We start from the raw sequence: 25304 nt of genomic DNA on the forward strand, positions 1-25304 counted from the left end.
CTGAGCTGGATGTTGCTCGGCGAGACAATGATACTCTTCGTCTAGACCTCCAAAAAGCAGCTAACGAGGAGCATCGCCGAGTGGAGGAAGCTCAAGCTGCATATGACAATCTTAAAGAGCAAGCAAAAGAAAAAATTGTTGCTCAACATGAAGCTGGTTTCAAACACGTCGTTCGGCAGGCCAAGCACTTCGGCCAATTTCCTGAGGATTTTGAGTTCGACATGACTCAAGATTTTTACCAAGGATCTCTCGTGTCATTTGCTGATATACCCGAAGGGGCGAATCCTGACGACGAGGAGCCGGATGATGCCCCCCAAGCGACAGATGTTCATACTTCATCTGGTGAGGAAGATGAAGAAATTGCCAATCCCCACCCCGAGGGGGAAATGGAGGCCCCTGCCCAGAATGATCCAGTAAGCAACACCGATGAGTAATGTTAGGATTCTACAACTTGTAGCAAGGGGGCCGATAGAGCCTCCACTCTTTTTTTTTTTTTTTTTTTTTTTTTGAATGAAGAAATATTTTCACTTTTGAAACGTGTCATCTTGAATTGTTACTGATCTGCATGGATATTTAATTTTCTGAGCCGATAAATATTTTTATGTTACCGACAGATTGAACCGATGCAATTGTAAAACTTAACTTGAGCAAAATTAAGAGAACACTTGTGAATTTATTTGCTTATCGTTCAAGACCGGGTGGATTCACTCGGAATTGCTTATTTTTTGAACAATACCGAATGGGTTCAATTGGAGTTACTTGTTTTTTGAGCAAAACCGAATGGGTTCATTCGGAAATGCTTGCTTATTGAGCAATTCCGAAAGGGTTCATTCGGAATTGCTTGCTTTTTGAGCAATGCCGAACGGGTTCGTTCGGAATTGCTTGCTTTTTGAGCAATGCCGAATGGGTCTTTCGGAATTGCTTGCTTTTTTGAGCAATGCCGAACGCGTTCGTTCGGAATTGCTTGCTTTTTGAGCAATGCCGAACGGGTTCGTTCGGGATTGCTTGCTTTTTGAGCAATGCCGAACGGGTTCCTTCGGGATTGCTTGCTTTTTGAGCAATGCCGAATGGGTTCATTTGGAATTGCTTGCTTTTTGAGCAATGCCGAACGGGTTCCTTCGGGATTGCTTGCTTTTTGTGCAATGCCGAATGGGTTCATTCGGGATTGCTTGCTTTTTGAGCAATGCCGAACGGGTTCCTTCGGAATTGCTTGCTTTTTGAGCAATGCCGAACGGGTTCGTTCGGAATTGCTTGCTTTTTTGAGCAATGCCGAACGGGTTCGTTCGGGATTGCTTACTTTTTGAGCAATGCCGAACGGGTTCGTTCGGTATTGCTTGCTTTTTGAGCAATGCCGAACGGGTTCGTTCGGAATTGCTTGCTTTCTGAGCAATTCCAAATGGGTTCATTCGGAATTGCTTGCTTATTAAGGCACATCCTTAGCCGAGTTGAACAACTCGGGAGGGAAGCCTGTTTCGAGGTTTTTTTAGGCACGTCCTTAGCCGAGTTGAACAACTCGGGTGGGAAGCCTGTTTCGAGATTTTTTAAGGCACATCCTTAGCCGAGTTGAACAACTCGGGAGGGAAGCCTGTTTCGAGATTTTTTAAGGCACATCCTTAGCCGAGTTGAACAACTCGGGAGGGAAGCCTGTTTCGAGATTTTTTAAGGCACATCCTTAGCCGAGTTGAACAACTCGGGAGGGAAGCCTGGTTCGAGATTTTTTAAGGCACATCCTTAGCCGAGTTGAACAACTCGGCAGGGAAGCCTGTTGCGAGACTTTTTAAGGCACATCCTTAGCCGAGTTGAACAACTCGGGAGGGAAGCCTGTTGCGAGATTTGAACAGCTGTTAAGAATTGTCAAATATAATGGAAGAACTGAAGTAATTTCATTAATGGGTGCCTCGTTAAAAACCTTGTCGGCCAAAACCCCTTTTCACTTTTTTATAAGGGGAGAAAAGACCGATCAAGGAAAAAAGTACACCATCTGTTTACACAAGGTCCTTTTACAATATATACTAGCTATAATATGTCTTCAAATGAGAAGCGTTCCACGTTCTGGAAATGACCTTGCCCGAGAGTTCTTCCAACTTGTATGCGCCGTTTTCCAAATTATGTCGTACCCGAAATGGACCATCCCAGTTAGCAGCCAACTTGCCTTCTTTCGTATTACGTCTTGCCGATCCTTGCACTCTCCACACCAAGTCGCCCTCCTGGAAACTTCTTTTAATAAGGTTGGAATTAAACCTACGAGCCATCTTCTGCTTGCAAGCTTCAGCTATAATCTCTGTTCTGATACGGACTTCATCGACCATGTCAACCTCAGCTCGGAGAGATACATCATTGGTATTTTCATCAAAATATTGTCGCCGAAAAGATGGTTCTCCTACCTCAACAGGTATCATTGCATCAGTGCCATATGTTAGCCGAAAGGGTGTTTCTTTGGTCGTGGACTGAGGCGTGCACCGATAAGCCCATAAAACCTCTAACAACTCCTCTGCCCAAGCTCCCTTGGCATCTCCCAATCTTTTCTTTAATTCACCAAGAATTACTTTATTTGCTGCTTCGGCCTGCCCATTGGCTTGCGGGTGTTCTACCGATGTGAATCTGTGCTTGATGCCGAGATCCTGAATGAACCGATTAAGTTTTTGATCGGTGAACTGCAAACCATTATCGGTTACAAGTGCATATGGAATGCCGAAGCGAGTAATGATGTTTTTCCACAAAAACTTTTGAACATTAGCAGCTGTGATACTAGCAAGTGGCTCGGCCTCGACCCATTTCGTGAAATAGTCTACAGCAACTAGCAAAAATTTGCACTGACCCTTGGCAATTGGGAAGGGTCCAAGAATATCCATGCCCCACATTGCGAACGGCCAAGGTGAATTAATACCATGAAGTTCTTCAGCTGAAGCATGAATAAGGTTACCATGCCGTTGGCATGATATACAGTGTTTTACGAACGTTACACAATCTTCCCTGAGAGTAGGCCAATAATATCCTGCCCGAAGCACCTTAGTGGCTAAAGTTTGTCCTCCCGAATGAAAACCGCATATCCCTTCATGAATCTCTCTCAATATATAATTGGCTTGCTCTTTATCAACGCATTTTAACAACGGAACCGAGAATCCTCTTCTATATAGCTCTCCTTCAACCACAATATATCTAGCAGCCTGCGTTCGGAGCTTTTTAGCAGCCGTAGGATCCGATGGTAGTTTACCATATTCAAGATGCTCCACTATCTCAGTGATCCATGTTCGAGCGGACTCCTGCACTGCCAAACATTCGGCAACTACCACACTCGATGCTTCAAGTTCCAAGTGAAGCGTGGTTCTCAACTGTCTGGGTTTTCTGGTACTGCTTGCCAACCGAGCCAACTGATCCGCCCTCTCATTGTTTTCTCTTGGGGTGTGCTTTACATGAACTTCTTCAAACATATCACGCATTTTTTGAAACAAATGATAATATTTTAACAAGTTCGCATCATTTACTTGAAAATTATCATTCACCTGCTCGGCTACAATTTTTGAATCGGTCCAGCACTCCAATCGGCTAACTCCAATCTCTCGTGCAAGCCTTAAACCTGCCAACAACGCTTCATACTCGACCTGGTTATTTGAAGCTTTACACGAAAACCGTAATGATTGTTCTAGAATCAATCCTGTTGGTCCTTCCAAAATTATTCCAACTCCACTACCTTGACTGTTTGAGGAACCGTCCACGTGTATCGTCCACAAACTATTCACAAAACAACCTTTCGGCTGCAACTCATTGATAAAATCCACCAAGCACTGGGACCTGATCAGCCCTCTAGGCTGAAAACCAATGTCAAACTCCGATAACTCGATAGACCAAGCCATCATCCTTCCTGCCAATTCTGGTTTACGTAACACTTTAGCTATCGGGCAATCAGTTCGAACGACGATTTGGTGACTCTGGAAATATTGCCGGAGGCGCCGAGCGGTATGGACTAGCCCCAGTGCCACTTTTTCCAAGAGCTGGTACCTTGTCTCAGCCTCCTGTAGCATGCGACTGATGAAGTAAATAGGTTGTTGTCCCTCCCGTTCTTGAATTAGAGCTGTACTTATTGTATCATTTGATACACATAAATAAACCACAATTGGTAGCGTTAGATCAGGCTTAGAAAGTATAGGCGGCGAACCGAGACGTTCCTTTAGGGTCCGAAAGGCCTTTTCACATTCATCAGACCATTCAAATGTTTTCGCTTTTCTCAACAATCCCACCATGGGTTTCGTTATTTCGGCCAAACATGGGAGAAATCGTGACAACGCTGTAAGCCGACCTGCTAGTTGTTGAACTTGTTTAAGGTTCTGAGGGCTTATCATGTTGACGATTGCCATACACTTGTCAGGATTAGCTTCAATACCTCTCGCCGAAAGCATGAAGCCCAGGAATTTGCCTCCGGACACTCCAAATACGCACTTCTCCGGATTGAGCCGCATATCATACTTGCGCACCTGTTGGAATACTTCCGAAAGGTCCGTTACATGCCGATCGATGCTTCTGGATTTTACGACCATGTCATCCACGTACACTTCCATGTTCTTGCCTATTTGGTGTTGAAAAACTTTGTTCATCAACCTTTGGTATGTTGCCCCTGCATTTTTAAACCCAAACGGCATTACCTGATAGCAGTAATTGGCTGAATCGGTTATGAAGGCCGTCTTTTCCTCGTCACGGGTATGCATGGGAATTTGGTTATATCCCGAGTAAGCATCAAGAAAAGTCAACATTCCATGACCCGAGGCTCCATCAACTAATCGATTTATGTTTGGAAGTGGGTAAGCATCCTTAGGACATGCCTTGTTGAGACTTGTGTAATCAGTGCACATTCTCCACTTCCCATTTGACTTTTTTACCATTACTACATTTGCCAACCAAGTGGTGTAATGGACCTCCCGAATGAATCCGACATCAAGCAACTTGGCAACCTCCATTTCAACCGCAAGTTTTCTTTCGTTCCCCATTTTTCTTTTCCGCTGCGCGATCGGTCTTGCCTCGGCACAAATTGATAACTTATGACACATAACCTTCGGGTCTACACCCGACATGTCAGAAGGTGTCCAGGCAAAAAGATCTTTATTCTCCACTATAACCTTACATAGGGCCGAACGGTCGTCTTTAGACATATCGGCACCGATGTATGTAACTTGCTCAGGACGTGAACCTATCTGAAAATGTATTTTTGACTCAATCGGCTCCACACGCTCTTCATTATTCATTCTTGGATCAAGATCCCACACAGCCTCCTCTAGAAGTGCCGAAGCGTTCACAGCATGTATTCTGTTTGATTTAGATTTTCTTTCTTCCAACGGTAAAACTCGCAAACTAGCATAATAGCATTCTCTAGCAGCCTTCTGATCGGCGTGAATTGTGATTATTTTCCCTTTGTCGGATGGAAACTTCATCGCCAAATGTGGTGTTGAGACGATAGCCCCCAATGCATTCAAAGACGGTCTGCCGAGGAGGATATTATATGAAGTGCTAGCATCCACCACAATATATTTTACTTGAACTTCTCTGCTTTCTTGTTCGTCAAAACAAAAGCGTGTGAAGAGTTTAATGTAACCCCTGGTACTGACCCTCTCCCCTGCAAAACCAACCAACGGATCGTCATAGGGAAGCAATTCTTTTTCAGAAATGCCCAACTGCTTGAATGTGTTCCAATATATAATATCTGCCGAACTGCCATGGTCGATCAATGTTTTCTTGACGATGCAATTGTGGATTTCTACACTGATAACCATCGGATCGTCTTGCTCTGGATCAATGCCTTTGAAGTCAGCATCAGTGAAGGTTATTGCTGGCAACCGCCGAGAAGACTGTCTATGAACAGTATTGACCGATCGGATAGCTCGGAGATGTCTCTTTTGGGCTGAAGAAGTGGTGCCTCCACCCGCAAATCCACCAGCAATAGTATTAATAACCCTCCTATGTGAAGGTGCCGAGTCATCTTTTCTTTCGCGCGACCTGCTTCTTTCACGCCGAGCTCTATCGGAGGTTTTATCAGAACGATCTTGCCTGTGCCGATCTTGATATCTGGGTTGATATGAGCGAGTCTGGGACGAACCTGACCGGTCCACAAAATTATGCAATTTTCCTTGCTTAATCAAGTCTTCAATCTTGTCTTTATGGGCCGCACATTCATCAGTTGAGTGTCCACGATTGCGATGATACCGACAAGATTTGCTAATATCCGCGCGTGGTGGAGTGGGCGCTCTCTTCGGAATTGTTAACACTTCGGAAGCCAAAGCCTGTTTGAGTACCGCCGCACGATTGGTATTAAGCGGAGTGTATTGAGTGTATTTCGGACCCCGAATAGGCCGCTCCCGAAGGGATATTTCTTTGCCTCGCCCCCTGTATGGTTGTTCTACCGATCTCTTGGGTTTAGCAGACTGCTCGACTCGGGCTTGATTTCTAAATTTTGTCAACTCCTCCATCTGCATGTATTTATCAGCCCTCCTACGTAGATCATTCACGTCCGAAGGAGGCTTTTTACAAATGCTGTTGACAAATGGGCCTGGCTTCAATGCTGTTGTAAGATGATGTAGTGCCACAGCTGGGTTGAGATCTTTGATTTCCAAAGCAGCCTTGTTGAACCGGTCCATAAACGCCCGAAGAGACTCCTTTTTATCCTGTCTAAGACCAACCAGAGATAAAGACGTTAGACTATGAGGGCGACTTGTTGCGAATTGGATAGTGAACTGTGATGACAATGTATTGAAGGAATCGATTGAGTTGGGTGGGAGACGAGTGAACCAACTGAGAGCTCTGCCTTTGAGGGACGTGGGAAAAATCCGACACAACGCAGCGTCATCTGTCGTACTTAGAGTTACCTGTGTCAGAAAAACATCTAAATGTTCATCAGGATCAGTAGTACCATCATATTTGTCAATAGGCAAAGCCTTCCAATTATCCATTAAAGGGAGTTGCATAATAGAGGGAGTAAACGGATGTCGGTGTGATCCGACAGTGGTCATATCTGCAGGACGACCCACAGTAGGTAAAGCCGAAGGGAACTTCTCAGGGGCTACTGCCGAAGCATGAGGAGCTGATGTATGGATCGCGTGAGATTGATATGACCCTTGAGTTTGTGTGTTGGTGACATGAGTAGGCTTCCATGAAGTATCCTGACTTTTCAATGCTTCATTTTCAGCCCTCAAGGCCGAAAGCTCCCTTGCATCTTTCTCTCTTTGTTGTTTCATTAACTCCATTTCTTGTTTCAGCAATCGCACTGTTTCGGAGAGGTCAGTTTCATCCACAACCTCCACATGCTCTTCAGTAGGACGATCTTGTGTGTTTGTTCTCCTAGTTATCGGCATCGTTCTTCTCAGCAAACTTTCAACCAACTTCGTTCGGCCCCACGGTGGGCGCCAAATGTACCTATCTAGAGGATACACCAATAATCTTCTCGTAGATTGAGGGCCGAACGACTGCTCCGATCCGATGTGAGTGAGAGGTTGGTACCTGCAAAAGGCACTCCAACGCTCAAGTCAGGACAAACACAAATATCGAGAGTAATTAATGAACAGTGACGTTACCTTTTGACCTGAGCTATTTATACTGACATTTATGGGCCTTGAGCCTTATGGGCCATATGGCGTATTTACCGTATTAGGTAATATACCTTAATCAAGTAATTATCCCCTAAGCCTAGATTAAGTGTTAAGTGATGATGGGCTGATTCAGGTGGCTGATTGGCGTTCGGCTACCTGGTTCTTCCATTCGGTGGCCGATGTAGGGATGACCGAACGTCTCTACCTGTACACCTACTTTACAATGATTTAACACTAATAACAAATATAAAAATAATTAAATATGTTAAATTTTATAAAAATCATGTTTAATTTATTTATGATATAAACATGTTTTTAATATTTGATACCACTATTGCCGGGAGCCTTCGAGACCTATAATACTTTGCCTTCATATAAGAAATTTGTTTACTTTTTCGGCATCCCTCGCCTACTCTTTTCAGCCTCTGTCTTATATCAGGCAAATTTATCATAAGTCCGAAGGACCGGAAATACTGGATCAAATTTTCATAGCGTTCTATTGTACAAGATCCTCTTAAAGAGGCGAGTACAGAACATACTTGCTTCAAATATATGCTACTGAGATCATAATACTATATATAGTATCAAGAGCTTTCGAGAGAGAGAAAGAGAAGTAAGTTTGGAAATAAAAAACTCTGGTGTTTCTTTACTCATGGATTTCTAAATCATTTTAAAATATATTTTATAAAAAAATTCTTAATAGAACACAAATCTTTCGATCTTTCCTATTTTGATTTTTTTAATCAACATATATAATAAATAGAAAACACAAAAGGTAAACATACATGCTGCAAACTTTATTTTATCAAAAATTAATTTTTTTAACATACTAAATTATATATATGAGTATTAAGATATATATATATATATATATATATATATATATATATATTATAATTAAAAAAATTTAAAAATTAATTCATTATTAAGAAATATTCTTTATCACATAAGAGAATTAAAAAATTTGATAAACGTCAAATAAATGAATATCTCCTCTAAATTTATATTTTATACATATGATAATTTAAATATATATATTTTTTTATTAATATATAATTTTATTTTTTAAAATATATTATTTTATTTAAATAAAAAAATGTATGTATCAAATGGTAGTGGGGGCACTTGCCCCCACTATAAACAACCTAAATTCGTCCTTGCTTATGAGATAAAATTGATTAGACTTAAATATATGTATGTTTTAGTTTTATTATAATTTTTTTTGTTTATTATTTCTTTTAAATTTGAAACTATGTTTTTAGTTTGTGTTGTTATATGATTTTTTAAAATTATTTATGTATTTATTAAAAGGTCAAGAATATCAAGTAATAATTACGTTTATTTATGATATTTTGTTAGTGTGTGACTCTACTAAAAATTAATTTATATAAGTTCTAAAAGAAAATTTTATTTATGTTCCTTAATAAGATTATTAGCAGAAAAACTAGAAACTTTAGATTTTAGAAGAAAGAAAATCAAACAAAAATATTTTGCAAAGACCAAAATTATTTTTTCATTTATTTTAGAAAGATCAAAAATAATATTTACAAATTTTAAAAGAATGAAAACTATTTACAAAAACCAAAATCTTAACTCACTTATTATGTTGACTAAAAATATCTTTAAATTAATTAATTATTATCATATATTTCAATAATATTATAATATCATTTAGTTTTAACTATTTGCGAAATAAAATTAATTAACCATGTTCACATGTGTAATTAATAACTTATAATATTCAATAACATCATAAGGTTATTATTTATTTATGAGACAACGTTCATAATATTTATGAAACAAAATTACTTAATCATATTTATATGTGTAATTAATAGCGTATAATAGTCAATAACTTTTAGGAATGACAAAATAGACCTACATCTTACAGACACCTGCAAAAATATCTTCATGCGAGATGGGTAAATATCCGTTTATATGGGGATGGGCATGAGACCGATATAAATCCACAAAATTTAGTAGGTTCGGGTGCAATGATACCTACCAATTTTATATATATATATATATATATATATATATATATATATATATATATATATATATATATTGTTATTATTTTAGATTCAAGATACAAGATGAAGTTGTTAGAGTACTTTTTTTTAAGCTTTATGGTAACTCATTTTCAATTGAAATTAATAATATAAAAAAAATTATGTTACTTATTGTTTGAAGAGTGTCAAACTAAAGTTAAAGGAATAGTAAAAATTTCAAAATTCATCAACAAATGTCAACGAGTCAAATTTGAATAATCTAAATATTAATAAATTTCTTTGTGATTATGACTCATTTGTGAATGATACAATTAAAATACAAAGAAAGTTTGAAATATAACTCTACTTGGAAGAAAACGTTTTGCCTAGGAGTTCTACTTTTGACATTATTTGGTGATGGAAAATAAATGGGATCAAGTCTTCAATTTTGTAAGAAATTTCCAAGGGTGTTTTGGTAATCTCAATTTCAATCGTACCTTCAAAATTTGCATTTAGCATAGAAGGTAAATTTTTGAGCTCTCATTATTATAGGCTTCATGAATTTACTTTAGAGGCACATATGTATGCACAAAGTTAATTAGTTGAAACACAAACAACAAGGTAATAAATAATTGAAGTATGTTTATTCAATACATGTTGTTTCATTAGTTATTGTTGGTTTTAATTATCAATTTAAATGGTCTAATCATTCATTTTCTTGTCTTGTAGTTTTTATCAGTATTATTAAACCAAAACAATATATAGATTTAGAAGACAAAAATTTACAAAACTATGGATAAATTGATTCCAATGATGAGGTTAAATGCCTACATATTTGTTTTTTTTTTTTTAATTTATAATATATAATTAATCTATAATTTTAATCTAACTAATTTTTATTCAATTTTTTTCATAGGTCTTGGAAAGTATTGTTAACACATGATCATGATGTTGGAAGTTTAATTACAAATTTTATTATGTTTTTTTTTAAGTTTATTTATAAGAATTCAATGTTTTGTAATTATAAGAATTGTTATGTTATATTTTTGTAATGTTAAAGACCTAACAAATTTTATTATTATGCGAGTCATGGGTGCAAATATGGGTACACAAGTAGTCAACAAGTACGAGGATGAGGATTAAAATTGCTATCAATAATGAATCGGGTATAGGTATTATTTTTAAATACGAATATGAGGACGAGTATTATAGAACCATACCAGATTCTATTCATTGTCATCCCTAATAATTTCATAAGACTATTAACTATTTATGAGACAACATTCATAATATTTATACACTAGTGCTCACCCGTATGTAAAAAGGATTTGTTTCATTTTTGTCATCGCAGTCAAATTGATTAATAAATTTAACAAAAAATGTTAAAAAATAATTATACAAATCAAAATAAAAAGAATAAGAAAATTATAGGAATCAAAATTAAAAATTAATAAAAATGAAAATAACTAAATTTTGAGAGACTAAAACAAAAACAAAAAAAATTTAAGAGGACTAAAATAATTAAAATTAAAGGAATAAAATGAAATCAACCTTATTTTATAAGAACTATATATTTATTTGAGTCAAATTTCAACCTTTAAATACAATATACGCACTATAATACATGTTCTCACCTGAGATCGGTCTGGGGACGACCTCTCCGATGAGATTGGTGAACCTCTTCCACTTGGTACGTTGGTCGTGCCGAGATGGGAGTGGTACCTGCAAAAGAGACTCTGATGCTAAAGTTAGTCCTTGATAGTGTAGATGTCTCATATATATAGCAGACGTACCTTGGTGATTTTAGGGTTTTTCCCTTTGGGTGAGAGCGAGGTTGACTTCGGCCCAAGATTGGTCGTGGCCCATTAAGTGCGTCGAGCGTTGTGGGCTCGTGCTTAGGATTGTTGTTACTGCAATTTGGGCTGAGCTGGACCTCAACACTCATGGATAGTACACCAGCCCCCAAGCTCCGAGTGCTTCTAGGGCGAGGAGTTTTATGCCGAATTTGTTGTCCAAGTGAAGGGTCATGGCCTTTCGTTTCACACCTTGGGCTAAGCGCCACACATTGATAGAGGGCTGCCTCGTTTCTCGAAGTGACAACAGCTGTAATGAAGAATGATGGCTCATAATGATGGGACGCACCCTGTCATATGAGTCCTCATTAAATGCGTCGTTCCTTGTCGCATATGACTTTTGGTTTTTAGGTGATGAAGGTTTATTTGCCACTTCACACCACTTCACACTTACTTTCACTTTTCTCTACTACCATTTCCATGCTCCTTCTTCGCTGCCTCTATTGTCTCTGTCTGTCTTCGTCATGGTTTAGGGCATTCCAGGTATTCTTTCTTTCGCTTCTTCCCCTTCTATTCCCCCATTGTCATGAGTATGTCTGGTGACGGAGAGCGAGGGTCTTCCCCTCCCCGGGCCATCCCTAATAAGGGTAAGGGTAAGGCCCCTGTGCAGGAGGAGGGAGTGGTGGTCACTAGTGGGATTGTCATCGGTGAAGATGATAAGAAGAGGAAGAGAAGGGAAATAATCGGCAGAATTCGCATCTTGCCATCGTCGCCACCGGCTACGAATGGGTTAGGGGAGATGTTGGGGAGTTTGAGAGCAAGTATAAGACCTTCCTAAGTCCTTGGAAGATGTGCTCGTTGGTTGTTTCCAAGCTCGTCCGAGTCGAGCCTTGCCAACATGGCGAACGTGTATTTATGTCAGGTATGACGAGTATCCCTTTCTTCTACATGTATCGCTATTTCTTTAGAGACCTCGGTGTCCGCCTTCCTTTCACTACGTTTGAGTGTGCCTTCCTCAAACATGTTATAACGTCGCCCCTTCCCAACTCCACCTTAATAGTTGGGGTTTCCTCCGGGCCTTTCAAGTACTGTGCATGACTCTAGGGATTGGGGCGTCTCTTCCTGTATTTCTTCACTTCTATTAATTAAAGTTGGGTGAGCCGTCGTTCGGGTGGGCGTCCCTTAGTGGCAATAAGGTTGGGGGTCTTTTTCAGTTTTTTTCCCAATCTTATTAAAATTTCAAAAAGGAGTTCGTCCAGGTTCATCCCGTGAATACTGATCCGAGGGTGGACAATGTATTCCACCTCGACGGGGAGCCGAGGTTCCCTTTTTTTGGCAACGGAACCCTGTCAAATTTAATGGGTCCGCCTGTATTCGCTTGTCAGCTTCTGACAAGATCGATATAGCTAATTTGGAAAAATTATCGCGACCTCTAGACAGCAAGATTGTCTTGGAACTTGCTGACGTAGCAGACAAGGACCAAGGTTTAGAGGGTGAGTATCTCATCACTAAGTCTTAGTAGTTCCGATTTGCGGTCATTGACTTCTTCATGGTTTGGTTTTTCTTGCCTTTGCAGATTTGATGGGGAAGAGTAGGTGGCGCAAACTCAAGGCCAAGTTCAATGCCGAAGAGCTCGAGGTTGATGATCATGCCAAGGAGGGGACCCCCAACCTTTGACCTCGCCATAAGAGAAAAAGGGGCCTAAAGGAGGTTAAGGCGGGTGAGACCTCGGCGGGTCCAGTGACCGAGGAGGTGACCTCTGGTGCCGCTGAATAGGTAGCGACTATAGATCTAACCCTGAGTCCCCGAGCAGAGACTCCGTCGAGGGAGCCTATCACCTAGGCTACTCCAGAGAAGTAGGTAATGGTTGAGTTTGTTTAGAAAAATTTGTTTAATTTTTCTAAGTTTAGTTTTTCTAAGTTTAATTTATATGATTTTGTATCCACTATAGGTGGCTCCTACATTGAGAAGGCTGGGGTGTCACGTTAAGTTGTCGATCTGGGGGCACCATCTACCCTCCCTCCACTGGCAATGTCGCTGACTCTCGGTTCAGCTGGGCCAAGGTCGAGGTGTATTCACCAAAGGTTCAACGTTACTCAACCATTGGCCCGGCTGGATCATGTAAGCATGTCGTCGGACATCGCCTCATTGTGGAACCCCAACCTAACTGCCAAGGGGTTCTACAAGGAAGATCCAACCTTCGTGGCCGATAAGGCCATCATAGAGAATGATGGAAGGAACTTGAAGAAGATTGATGCTCATCCAAATCCAATCCATCCAAGACCTTTTCACTCTTAAGGAGACTCGGTTTGATGCTTGAAAACACCTTGAAGAAACCTTCAATGGTGGAGAAGCACTTAGGGAGGTCCGACCACTTCTTAAAGTTGAAGAAGCTTGAGGAACCAAGCATCAAAAGTTGAAGAACTTTTGAGAGAAACCTTGGAAGAGAGTTTCCACGGTTTTGAGGTGACTTTGAGAAGAGAGAATTTTGTTAAAATTCTGAAGTTCATTCATCAAAAGTGAGCTACAATGTGAGAGTTACAAATATATAGGGAGAGGTAGCTTATGGAGCAAGCTAACCTTAACCATGGTTCACTAGGAACCATGGTAAGGTTCACTTGACCGTCCAAGGTTTAGAAACTTGTGGAGCAAGCTTCTCACTTGACTTGCTTGGGAAGCAAGCTAAGGAGAAGCTTGTGCTACAAGTTTCTAAGCTTGAAGATAGTGAAGAGAAACTCGGCCAAAAGAAGGGACCTTAGGCTAGGCGGCCAATTGACTTAGTTTTGCTCAAATCCGGATTTGAAAAATGTTGATTTGGTTTAGTTAGGTTCATCTAATGTTGATGAGACCTAGCTAAATCAAATCCTTGAAAAATTAGGAGCAAAACAAGTCTAATATGTAAAATTTTGCCTAGGCGCAATTCTAGCCCAATTACTAATCACACCCTCTAACTTTGCTAAATGCCACCCCTACTCCTACTACTGAAAATTAGAAAAGGAGTGTACTTCTAGGTTAGGTTAAATGGAGTCAAATTGACCAAGTAACCTACCCTAAAAACAATATACAATGAGAAATAAAAGTGAATAAAGTGTCTCACAAATACAAAGGCAAAAATAAGCCTATACAAAGAAATTATGTACAAACTATACAGAAGTAGAACTAGGCCTTCTCTTCATGATAGAGTAGTCCAAGAGAAGAGTACCTTGGCCTTTGAAAGTGCACTGGTCTTCAAGAAGTCCAACTTTTCTTGTATGTTGTTGGCCATAGCTCTAGTTATAGGGCCCTTGGCCCATGGTCTATCAGAGAAGGTTAACCCAATCGAGGGACTTAACTCGGCCACGATATTCATGCAGAGGTCGATTGCCATCATGGATCATTGGAGACACCGATGGCAACATCATCAAGCCGAGCTAGAGAGGGCGCAGAGGGAACATGCTAAGCTCAAGGTGATGAGGAGGGACTTTGCACAAGCTTAGAAGTCCCTAGAGGTGGCAATTAGGGCCAATGAGACATATGCTGCGAAGGTCGGCGAACTCCTCGAGGTCATCAAGGCGACTAAGGGTGAGTTTGAGGCCGCTTCTGGTCAAGCTCGTTCCCTGGAGGAGGAGGGCAAGGTTTTGAAGGCCAAGCTGAAGGCAGCTAAGGAGCTATGCGATGAGGTTCTCCTTGTGAGCAGGGCTGAAAAAATAAGTGCCTTAAAGGCTGATGTCGAGATGCTTGCTTCGTCGAAGAAGAAGCTAGAAGATGAGCTTCAAGATACTGAACGGGCCGTCCTTATTGAGCATAAGAAGGGCTTTGCCAAGGTGACTCGTCAAGCCAAACTTCTTGCTCCGGGTGCAGATCTCTCCTTGATGGATATCAACAAGGATGTTTGGGGCGACCAATTGGTGAATGAGGATAATCTCGAGAGTTCAAGTGAAGACACGACTGTTTAGACTAGGACTTTATATTTTTTTTTGTTGTTTATGTATTTCCAGACTTGGTATTTGTAATGAATATTTATGCTTGAATGAAGCGTATTTTGCTTTGGTTTTCTCGTATGTTGCTTTTGTTTGGATAAGTGTGAATTGTGCTAAGGTTCGAATCCAACTTTAGTTAAAAAAAAATTGTACCAAGGTTCGAACACTAGTACAAAAGAGGTATTCCACGTCGGTTATTTTGAGCTTTTTACGTCGAAAAAAATACCGACGTTAATGCGGGAGACATAAATCTACGTCGGCATTGTAAAATTGACTTAAATTTACGTCGGACATTACCAAGGTCCGACGTAAAAAAGTAGTAAAAAAAAACATAACGCGTGGCCCGTTCTGCATGGAGAACGGGCCGTTCTGCATGGAGAACAGACCGTTCTGCTTGGAGAACGGGCCGTTCTGCAAGCAAAACGGGTCGTTCTATTTCATAGAACAACCCAAAAGAAAGGCCAACAACCCACACAAATAGAACAACCAAAAAATCGAATAGAATAGATAGCCACAATAGCAATGCGAAGAAAAAAGGTGTTAACGAAACCCTGATTCATACCTGATGAGCTACAACAGTGTGCGAATGAGTAACAAAGAGTTCACCCCACTCTACAGAAGACAAAAAAATGATTCAGTAACAAAGGAGAGGGAGAGGGTTTATAAAGAAAAAAAATGAAAAGTGATGAAGAGTGAATGCGCACAGTGTGCCTCGCACTCTCTTATTCAATTTTGCGTCCTTTTTATACGTCGGATCCTACCAGGTTCGACGTAAAAAAGTTGGCAAAAATTACAAAAATGCCAGGGCGTCTTTTTTACATCGGATTTTAGTGTGTCCGACGTTAAAGAGGTGACATAATATACTAATTTTGCACTAGTGGAATTCGACCTTGGCTAGATATAAATTGTATCAAGGTTCAAATTCGACCTTGGCTAAATACAAATTGTACCAAGGTTCAAATTCGACCTTGGCTAGATATAAATTGTTCCAAGGTTCGAATTCGACCTTGGCTAAATACAAATTACACCAAGGTTCGAATTCGACCTTGGCTAGATATAAATTGTACCAAGGTTCAAATTCGACCATGGCTAAATAAAAATTGTACCAAGGTTCGAATTCGACCTTGGGGAGATGCAGATTGTGCTAAGGTTCAAATTCAACCTTGGCTAAGTACAAGTTATATCTAGGTTCGAATTCGACCTTGGTTAGATGCAAATTGTACTAATTTGTTCTTGTCGAGTGTAGACAGTGCGAATTTAAGGATATGTGAAGAATGATAGTTCCTTTTATTGATTTGATAGGTGTGCCTCATTAAAACCTCTTCGGCCAAAACCCATTATTTTTTCTTAAGGGAAAAAACACCGAGGAGGAAAAAGAGTACAACACCTTGTTTTACAATTTAGCTAAAATAAAACTTGGGGTGAGTGGCGTTCCACGTTCTTGGAATGGTTTTGCTGTTGAGTTCTTCTAATCGATTTGCTATGTTGCCTAGGTCATCGATAACTCAGAACGGGCCTTCCTAGTTAGGCGCGAGTTTTCCTTCTGACAGGTTTTTCCTCGCCTCACCTTGTAGTCGCCAGACTAGGTCTCCGACCTGGAAAGCTCGTGGGTGGACCCTTGTGTTGTACCTTTTGGAGGCCCGGAGGTTGCAAGCTTATTCTATGATCCGAGCTTCTTCGCTGACTTCATCTACTAATCGAGGTTGGTCGCAATCTCCTGGATATTTTGCTCACTGTTGAAGGTGAGTCGCCGATGAGAAGCCCCGCCGACTTCAACTGGGATCATGGCGTTAGAATCGTAGGTCAGCCTATAAGGCGTTTCTTGGGTTGTCGACTGCAGGGTGCAATGGTATGCCCAGAGGATACTCAGGAGCTTGTCAACCCTCTATCCCTTAGCACTTTCAGCTGTTTCTTGAGTTCTTGGAGTATGACTTTGTTGGCGGCCTTAGCTTGGCCGTTGGTTTGTGGGTGTTTGACGGAGGTGGCGAGGTGCTTGATGCCGAGCTCTTGGATGAAGGTTTCGAAGCTTTGGGCAATGAACTATCTTCCATTATCGGTGATGAGATCGGCAAGCTATATTAGCAGATGATATTCTTCCATGTGAATTTTTAGACGTTCTCGGTGGTAATCTTGGCGAGAAGGCATGATTCAATCTACTTAGTGAAGTAGTCGACTGTTACTAGTAGGAATTTGAGTTGGCCCTTGGCGGGGAGCATGGTCCGAGGATGTCCATTCCCCACTAGGCTAAGGGCCATGGGGATGCTATTTGGTGGAGGACTTCTGGTGGCTGTCAGTGTGCGTTGCCAAACTGTTGGCACACTTTTCATTTTTGCACATAATCCTTGTAGTCTAACTTCAGCGTGGGCCAATAATACTCAGCTCGAATCACTCTAGATGCCATGAAGCATGCGCCGGAGTGCATGCCGCATATGCCTCGGTGAATTTCCTCGATGACGTAGTTGGCTTGGGGCTTGGTTAGGAATTTGTGTAGAGGGGCCAAGATACTTCTTTTAAAAAATTCTCCTGTAACAATGAAAAATTGGGATGATCTTACCTTCATTTTCTGAGCTTTAACTTTGTCCTCGGGTAACGTCCCATTCTGCAGGTAATTCCAGATGTCAATCATCCACTCTTTATCCTCAACGTCGTTGACACCGACGACCTTGACATCTAGGCTAGGGGAGTTGATGGTCTCTTGAATGATGGTTCGATGTTGTCCAGGGCACTTCGTACTGGCGAGCTTGGACAGGAGATCGGCCCTAAAATTCTATTCCCAAGGCACGTGGTGTATTGTGCATTCCTCGAAGGATGAATCCACTAGGATGCTTCGTGATAGTATCTTTGTAGTAGTGGGTCCTTGGTCTGGTAGGCACCGCTAAGTTGTTCCACCATGAGTTTTGAATCACTGTTGCAGCTTACCCTTAATGCTTCGATGTCCCATGCCAACCTTAATCCTGCCAACAATGATTCATACTCTGCCTGGTTGTTGGTGATTTTAAATCCAAATTTCAAGGACTATTCGATGGTGACTTGGTTAGGGCCTTCAAGGATAATTCATGCACCTCCGCCTTTAGTGTTGGAGGATCCATTGACGTACCAGGTCCAGGTTGGCTTTTCTTCTGTAGAGGTCGGGATGAGTTCGACCATGAAATCTGCTAGGCATTAGGCTTTATGGGGTCCTCGGGTTTCGTATTTGATGCCAAATTTGGATAGCTCGACTAACCACGCGATCATGCGCCTCGTGAGTTATGGTTTTCTCAATATCTGTTTAATTGGGTAGTTTGTCTTTACGACGACCTGGTGGCTTTGGAAGTAAGGTTGGAGACACCGAGCGAAAATGACTAGTGCCAATGCTAGCTTTTCAATCGTCTGGTACCATTTTTCTGTGTCCTGGAGAACTCGACTGACGAAGTATATGGGGATTTGTTCTTTGTGGCGCTCTTGCACTCACTACACTGATGGCATCCTCTACTACAACCAAGTAGAGAAAGAGGTCGGAACGATGGTCTGGCCTTTGTAGGACTGATGGGGTGGCGAGGAAGCTTTTGAAGCCCTTGAAGGGTTCTTCACACTGGTCAGTCCATTCAAAGTTCTTTGGCTTTCGTAGCAGGGTGAAGATGGGTCCCGCCTTCTCTGCCAACCTAGGTATGAAACGTGAGAGGGAGACTAACCTTCTTGCCAATCTCTAAACGTCCTTGATAGTTTGGGGACTTCGCATCTGTATGCCAGCTTCCCATTTCTCTGGGTTGGCCTCAATTCCCCTGTTAGTGATCATGAAGCCGAGAAACTTACCTCCCTGGACCCCGAAGATGCATTTCTCAGGGTTTAAGTGCATGTTGTACTTTCGTATCTGGTTGAACACATCGGCAAGGTCGGTGACGTGTGCCTCGGCCGATATGGTTTTTATGACCATGTCATCTACATATACCTCCATGTTCCTCCCAATTTGTTGATGGAATACCTTGTCCATCAATCTCTGGTAAGTGGCTCCCGCATTTTTTAGGCTGAAAAGAATCACGCGGTAGCAAAAATTGGCCTGATCAGTGATGAAGGCTGGGCTTTCCTTCTCTAGTGGGTACATCATGATCTGGTTGTACCTAGAGTATACGTCAAGGAAACTAATGAGAGCATCACTACTACAAAAGGCACATTTTACATCGGTTGTTTTAGGCATTTTACATCGGTTTTGAAAACGATGTAGATTCAAGCGATGTAAAAAGTGCAAGACATTTTACATCGGTTTCCAAAACCGATGTAAAAAGTATCATTTCTACATCGATTATTGACATAACTGATGTAAAATATGACATATTTTACATCGGTTCTGGGTGGAACCGATGTAAAATATATCATATATTTTACATCGGTTCCACCCAGAACCGATGTAAAATATGTCATATTTTATAAAATTTCATGTTGCATTATTCTCCCCACATCTCAATGCATTAAACAATTGGGTAACATGGATCAATCAGAATTTAACCAGATCTAATTTTTCCTATCTAGCTAAGATGGATCCATGTGAGGGTGGGGGGGGGGGGGAAGATATACTGCTATTGCAAAATATTTAGTCCTGTTTAACAGAAAAAAGTGAAATTATATCCCTATGGGGAGAACTCTTGGGTAACAGATGCAAAGATAAAAGTAGAAAATTTAAATACTGCCTATAACAGAAGGACAAACGAGAATTAGATGCTAGGAAAAAAAAGATAAATTATACCCCATTCACACCTTCAACAAGAAAAACATAGAAGAAATCAGAATTTGTTTCCAAAGTACATACTTGGATATCGTTTAAGCTCTCGTTGGACAAGGTCGTAAGGGAAAGGACAAAGTTGTTCCACTCTACATATTGCAACGTCCTTTGCATCAACCTTTCTTCGTTGATCATCAAGTTCATAGTAAATCTGCAAGTGGTAGTTGAATTTTATATTCATATACAGCAATTTAGAAAACAATGGATATATACTAGTCTGATGTAATTGAAGAACCACTTAAATTCATATATACGGAATAATAAAATCCACCAGATGTAACAGCATGAAAACTGGTTAATAATAACATGAAGATAGCTGGTTTATAATGAGAACCACATACCTTTCCAGAGCAAAGTACTAAACGTCTAATACCCTCCTCAACATCTGAGTGGAGATTTTGGTCTTTTATGAGGCGCTTAAATCTGGTTCCCTGTTTGTCAAAACCTGGGTGGCCTTGGACATCATCAAACTCAGATAAATTTGATCTGCAAGCCTTGCTACAAAGCAGTTTCTTGGGGGACATTACAATGAGAGGTTTACGGAATTCTCTATGAACCTACAAGATCAAAAGCAGCAGAGTGAGGCAAAATATGAGCATTTGAATTCAATTAGGCAAGTAGAAAACCATGACAAACAACTATGTGAGGATCTATAGAATGAAGTAGTATTTTCATATTAAGGTTCCACTATAAAACAAAAACACACTTAGGTCGAAACATTTTGAATTTCAGGTCCAACTCTTTCCAACACAAAGTGTTTTAAAAGAATCCTCTATTGTCATACTTTGGTTCACATACAGGACAACCAAAAAGGTCTAAGGAACTAGTCATGAATTTGTTAAAACTGAGAACAGAACATAAACTTTTATGAGTATTCAATGCGCTAATTTAACAAGTCTGATTCTCATTCCTTCATTTCCAAACTACACAACAAAATTTTGAGCAAGGTCCTGAACATACAGAAGTGTTGACACTGTCATATTCAATCCAAGAGTTGACATGACAATAAACATCAGTAAATAATTATATTAGTAATTGCAGTAGTAAATAAACTTAACAATATAAAAAACAAAGGTCACAACGCACCTGCTAGCCTAGCCTTGAGCCACTGACAAAACTTTATCAGAACCCTATGCAAAGAGCCAAACAAATAAAGGGAACAACACATTTGGCACACAACCATTTTAGAAATGAAGGAATGCCAAAACTGTAGCAGAGTTGAAACACATGACATATCTTCAATTAAATATATTATATATACAATTTTAATCCATGCATATTTCCCAGTCATCACAGGAAATTCAACTTCCACCCAAAACATAATCAGTAAACCACACTGACTTTTATGTTTCACAGAGGTGGTTAATGAAAATAAAAACCATTATGTTGCAGTGCAGAGCAGCCATTATACAAGTTAAATAAAAACCATTATACAAGTTAAATAAAAACCATTATGTTGCAGTGCAGAGCAGCCAACCCCAAAATCATTATAGTGGATAACACATGGTGGGATGACATATATTTTAAAGATTATAAACACAAGTTAAATATAAATGGTCAAAAATAAAATAAGTAAAATTAAAGACATTTATAATTAATGGTCAAAAGCCCATCTGATGATATTACTCATGATCAGAGAAAATATACAGTTTAGTATATTTTACACACACACAAAGGTATACTAAACAAACACAACAAATACGTTTTATTGTATCAAGGAATATGAACAATGTGATACCTCCGGTTCGTGACATTTGACTCTTGCCGACCATAAGAGACAAAAGCTTATTACGCCCAAAAAGCAATTCACCATGCTTGACCCCTTTAAAATAAATACACATCAGAATTTTCTAAAGTGGACAAAAAAATGGCAAGTGCAAGCTTTATTTCTTTTAAAATCATCTTACCAACAAAATAACCCACACTGTATAGACTTGCAATATGTTTGAAATCTGAATAAGATACTACAACATTAAGGCATTAACTCTAAATCCATTAATAATTGAAAAATGAAGGGCATATTCCATCTACATATCAAAGAAAATGAAGGGCATGCCAGAATAGAACAATAGATAGTTTCATCTAGATTTCAGATTTATTTTAATGAGTCAACTACTGCTAAGAATTGGAGAACTCTATATACCTGTCACAAATGATTTTCTATATTGAATCGTTAAATACAACGAACTAGATTTCAAGAATTGTGTGAGGAGTTTTTTGCAAGTGTAAAATTCCTTCTTAAATTCAGTCGACTATGCAATTCATTAAAGAATTGAACAGCGATAATTTTCTTTTATAGGTGATTAGACTTCTAAAATACATCAAAGACAGATTAGGCAGCTTACTGTTCCAGATTAGTAATACATGAATACACAATGTTGTTCAGAATCTGCTACTAAATGCACACATACAAAGTACAAATACACGTGGTAGCATTGAATTTGGAATTAAAATAGAGACGGGTATTGTATGAAATGATAGTGATGTTAGTGTTACATAAAAGAGGAGGGAGAAAAAGTGTTAGAGATGAGGACCTGAAGTTGAGTTTGAAGTCTGGTTCCACTGAAGTCGGAAAGAGAGGAAGCTAAGGGAGAGAAAGAAAGTTGGTTCTGTTGGAGTGCAACCACCCTTGCCATGATGATTCTTTCCACAGTGTGTGTGGACTTTAGTCCAATGAAAATGGTATGGGACAGAAATTTGAAGTGTTTTTCTTTCTTTCCCTCACCCAATTAACTAACTCCCCACCTCTTCTTTGCTTATGATAAGACAATGACCCACCTCCATCTCCATCCACAGCCTCACAATTCATCCACAAACTGTTTGAAAGAATATATTCTGCATAAATATAAATGGAGTGTACTAAATCTCTAAATCTTAATATTAGTTCAATCTATTTGTTGAGTGAAGAAACAAAGCAGGCTTAATCAAGATCTCTAGCCGCAAGTAAATCCTCCGAACAGTTTCCTAAATTTTCCCCAACAACATTCGTGGTAGTTGTTTCCTTGGCTGCCTGCTCGTGAAAGAAAAGATAAGCTTCTGAATTTGAACTTTAAATCACAAAAGAAAGTGAAAAAATTAAGTGATAACTTCATCTAGCTTAAGACTGTTCCCATTTATCAAGTCAATTATTCTCCCTGGAGTCCCAACCACCACGTCCACACCACGTGAAAGTGCACTCTGCTGGGTAATATAAGAAACACCCTCGTAGACACAAACAGTGTTGAGATAAGGCGCAGATTCCTTTATCTCCTTCTCCACTTGCTTGGCCAACTCCCTTGTAGGCGCAAGCACCAAAGCTCTCGGAAGCTTACTAGACCGCCTGCAACAAAGAATCAAATGCATGACCATCAGCATGATATGTAATCATGTGTATGTCCAGATTCATGTTGGATGATCTAAAATCATGTTAAAATTACCAGCTAGTGAAATTTTAAGTAAACGTCCACATGTTGTAAGGTTTCACGTTGAGAAACTAATTTTTCAAGTCCAAAATTGATTTAACTTTGAGTTGAAACAATTCTAAATAGTTTTTCGAGTTGGATAAATAATTATTTTACTGCTAACTTGGTTTTAGAATAAAAAATCGAAACACTTAAAAATCAATTGGTGTTATATATACATAAAGCAAAGTGCAGAACATGAAGGATGATTGATTACCTGTGAGAAGGTGCAAGTTCATCTTCAGTGAGGCCTTTAATAATTGGAATCCCGAACGCCAATGTTTTACCGGTGCTGGTCTTGGCTCGAGCAATGATATCTCTGCCTTCAAGTGCAGGTACTAACACAGCTCTCTAATGATGCATAAAGAAGGAAATGAAGGTAAACATCGGTAGCGTAATGTAACCCTAACAAGTAAGAAAAAAAAGAAAAGGAACCTGAATAGGGAAAAGGTGCGTAATCCCTCGGGTGCGGAGGGTTTTGACAAGGTGCGTGGGCAAGTGGAGCTTGGAAATGTCGAGTTTGTCGGGCTTGGCAGTTTTGGAATGGGAATTTTGGTCGAAGTCGTGGTCGTTTGGGTCGAAGCCTTGGCTTAGTCCTTTGAAGGCTTCTTCACTAAGGAGGGAGGAATTGGGCGTGGCGACGACGGAAGGGACGAAGGTGGGGGTGGGCCTGAGGCCCGTTTTGAAGTTGGAGTGGCGGTGGGCTCTGACGACGTCATTTCCCTCAAGCCCCTCCACCACCACCACAAGCCCCAAACACGTCTGGAAGAAGCAGATCTAGGTCCTCCTCCTCCTCAATTTGTTCGTCTGCGCCGTCCTCTTCGTCATCTGGTTGTGGGTTTTCTCGCAGAATCAAAATCAAAAAAACAAAAGGGCTTTGGAGAACGATGGGAAGCAAAGGGTTCAGAGACGACGAAGGCGTTCTTTAGATGTGACGAGCGCGAGGGCTTTCTTTGGTGGTGGCATATGCAATCGAGGAAAGCTATTCAGTTCTACATCGGTCTTAAAGTGAACTGATGTAGATATATTTATGTTTTTTTCTTATTTACGACATTGCCACCGTGCTTTCAGTACTACATCGGTCCTCCAACAAACCGATGTAAATACTTAATATTACATCGTTTTCTTTTAAAACCGATGTAAAATACCACCGCAATTTATTTTTACATCAGTTATACTAAAATCGATGTAAAATTGGCGATGTTGATGAATCCTTTTCTAGTAGTGCATGGCCCGAGGCTCCATCAACCAACCTGTTAATGCTCGACAGGGGGTATGCATCTTTCGGGAAGGCTTTGTTTAAGTCGGTGTAGTCGACGCACATACGCCACTTCCCCGAGCTCTTCTTAACGAGAACCACATTGGCTAGCCACGTGGTGTATCTTACTTCTCGGATGAAGCCTGCGTTCATTAGTTTTTGGGTCTCAGCTGTGATGGCTTCTCGTTTTTTCCCTTTAACTTTTGTTTTTCTTTGGGCCACTGGCTTGGCTTCTTTGTGGATCGCTAACTTGTGACAGATAAGATTAGGATCTATACCTGGCATGTCGACGCTTGACCATGCGAAGAGGTCGACATTTTTAGAGATCTCGGCCATAAGTTGTTTTCACAGCTCTAGGTTTAGTTGTTGGCTTATCTTTATGCATTGCCAGGGTAGTTTGCCGATCTGAAAATTGACTAAATTGTCAATAGGACTTAGGCGATTGTCATTGGATTCTGACCTTGGATCGAGGTCGGTGACTTCAACCAGAACTATGTGAGCCTCGGTGAAGGTGTCACTTTGGCGTCGCTCCTTGG

General features: G+C 40.2%; 2 protein-coding genes across 2 annotated transcripts; both read right to left on the reverse strand.

Annotated features, from left to right (window-relative positions):
* Positions 1 to 2012: 2012 nt before the first annotated feature.
* LOC145957229 (uncharacterized) lies at positions 2013 to 11881 on the reverse strand. The gene is made up of 3 exons (XM_083073451.1): positions 11829 to 11881; positions 6852 to 7482; positions 2013 to 6650 (listed from the first exon to the last, which is right to left on the reverse strand). The coding sequence occupies exons 1-3, from the start codon at positions 11879 to 11881 to the stop codon at positions 2013 to 2015; spliced, it is 5322 nt and encodes a 1773-aa protein (XP_082929577.1).
* Positions 11882 to 19953: 8072 nt separating this feature from the next.
* Positions 19954 to 25104, reverse strand: LOC109792649 (DEAD-box ATP-dependent RNA helicase 3, chloroplastic-like). The gene is made up of 8 exons (XM_083073452.1): positions 24868 to 25104; positions 23946 to 24287; positions 23728 to 23861; positions 22605 to 23389; positions 21809 to 21892; positions 21157 to 21178; positions 20412 to 20627; positions 19954 to 20221 (listed from the first exon to the last, which is right to left on the reverse strand). The coding sequence occupies exons 1-4, from the start codon at positions 25102 to 25104 to the stop codon at positions 23146 to 23148; spliced, it is 957 nt and encodes a 318-aa protein (XP_082929578.1). The 3' UTR covers positions 19954 to 20221; positions 20412 to 20627; positions 21157 to 21178; positions 21809 to 21892; positions 22605 to 23145.
* Between the last annotated feature and the right edge of the window lie 200 nt (positions 25105 to 25304).

This window comes from Cajanus cajan, chromosome 4 (genome assembly GCF_000230855.2).
Source record: "Cajanus cajan strain Asha chromosome 4, NIPB_CcT2T_4, whole genome shotgun sequence".
Taxonomy (NCBI): Eukaryota; Viridiplantae; Streptophyta; class Magnoliopsida; order Fabales; family Fabaceae; genus Cajanus; species Cajanus cajan.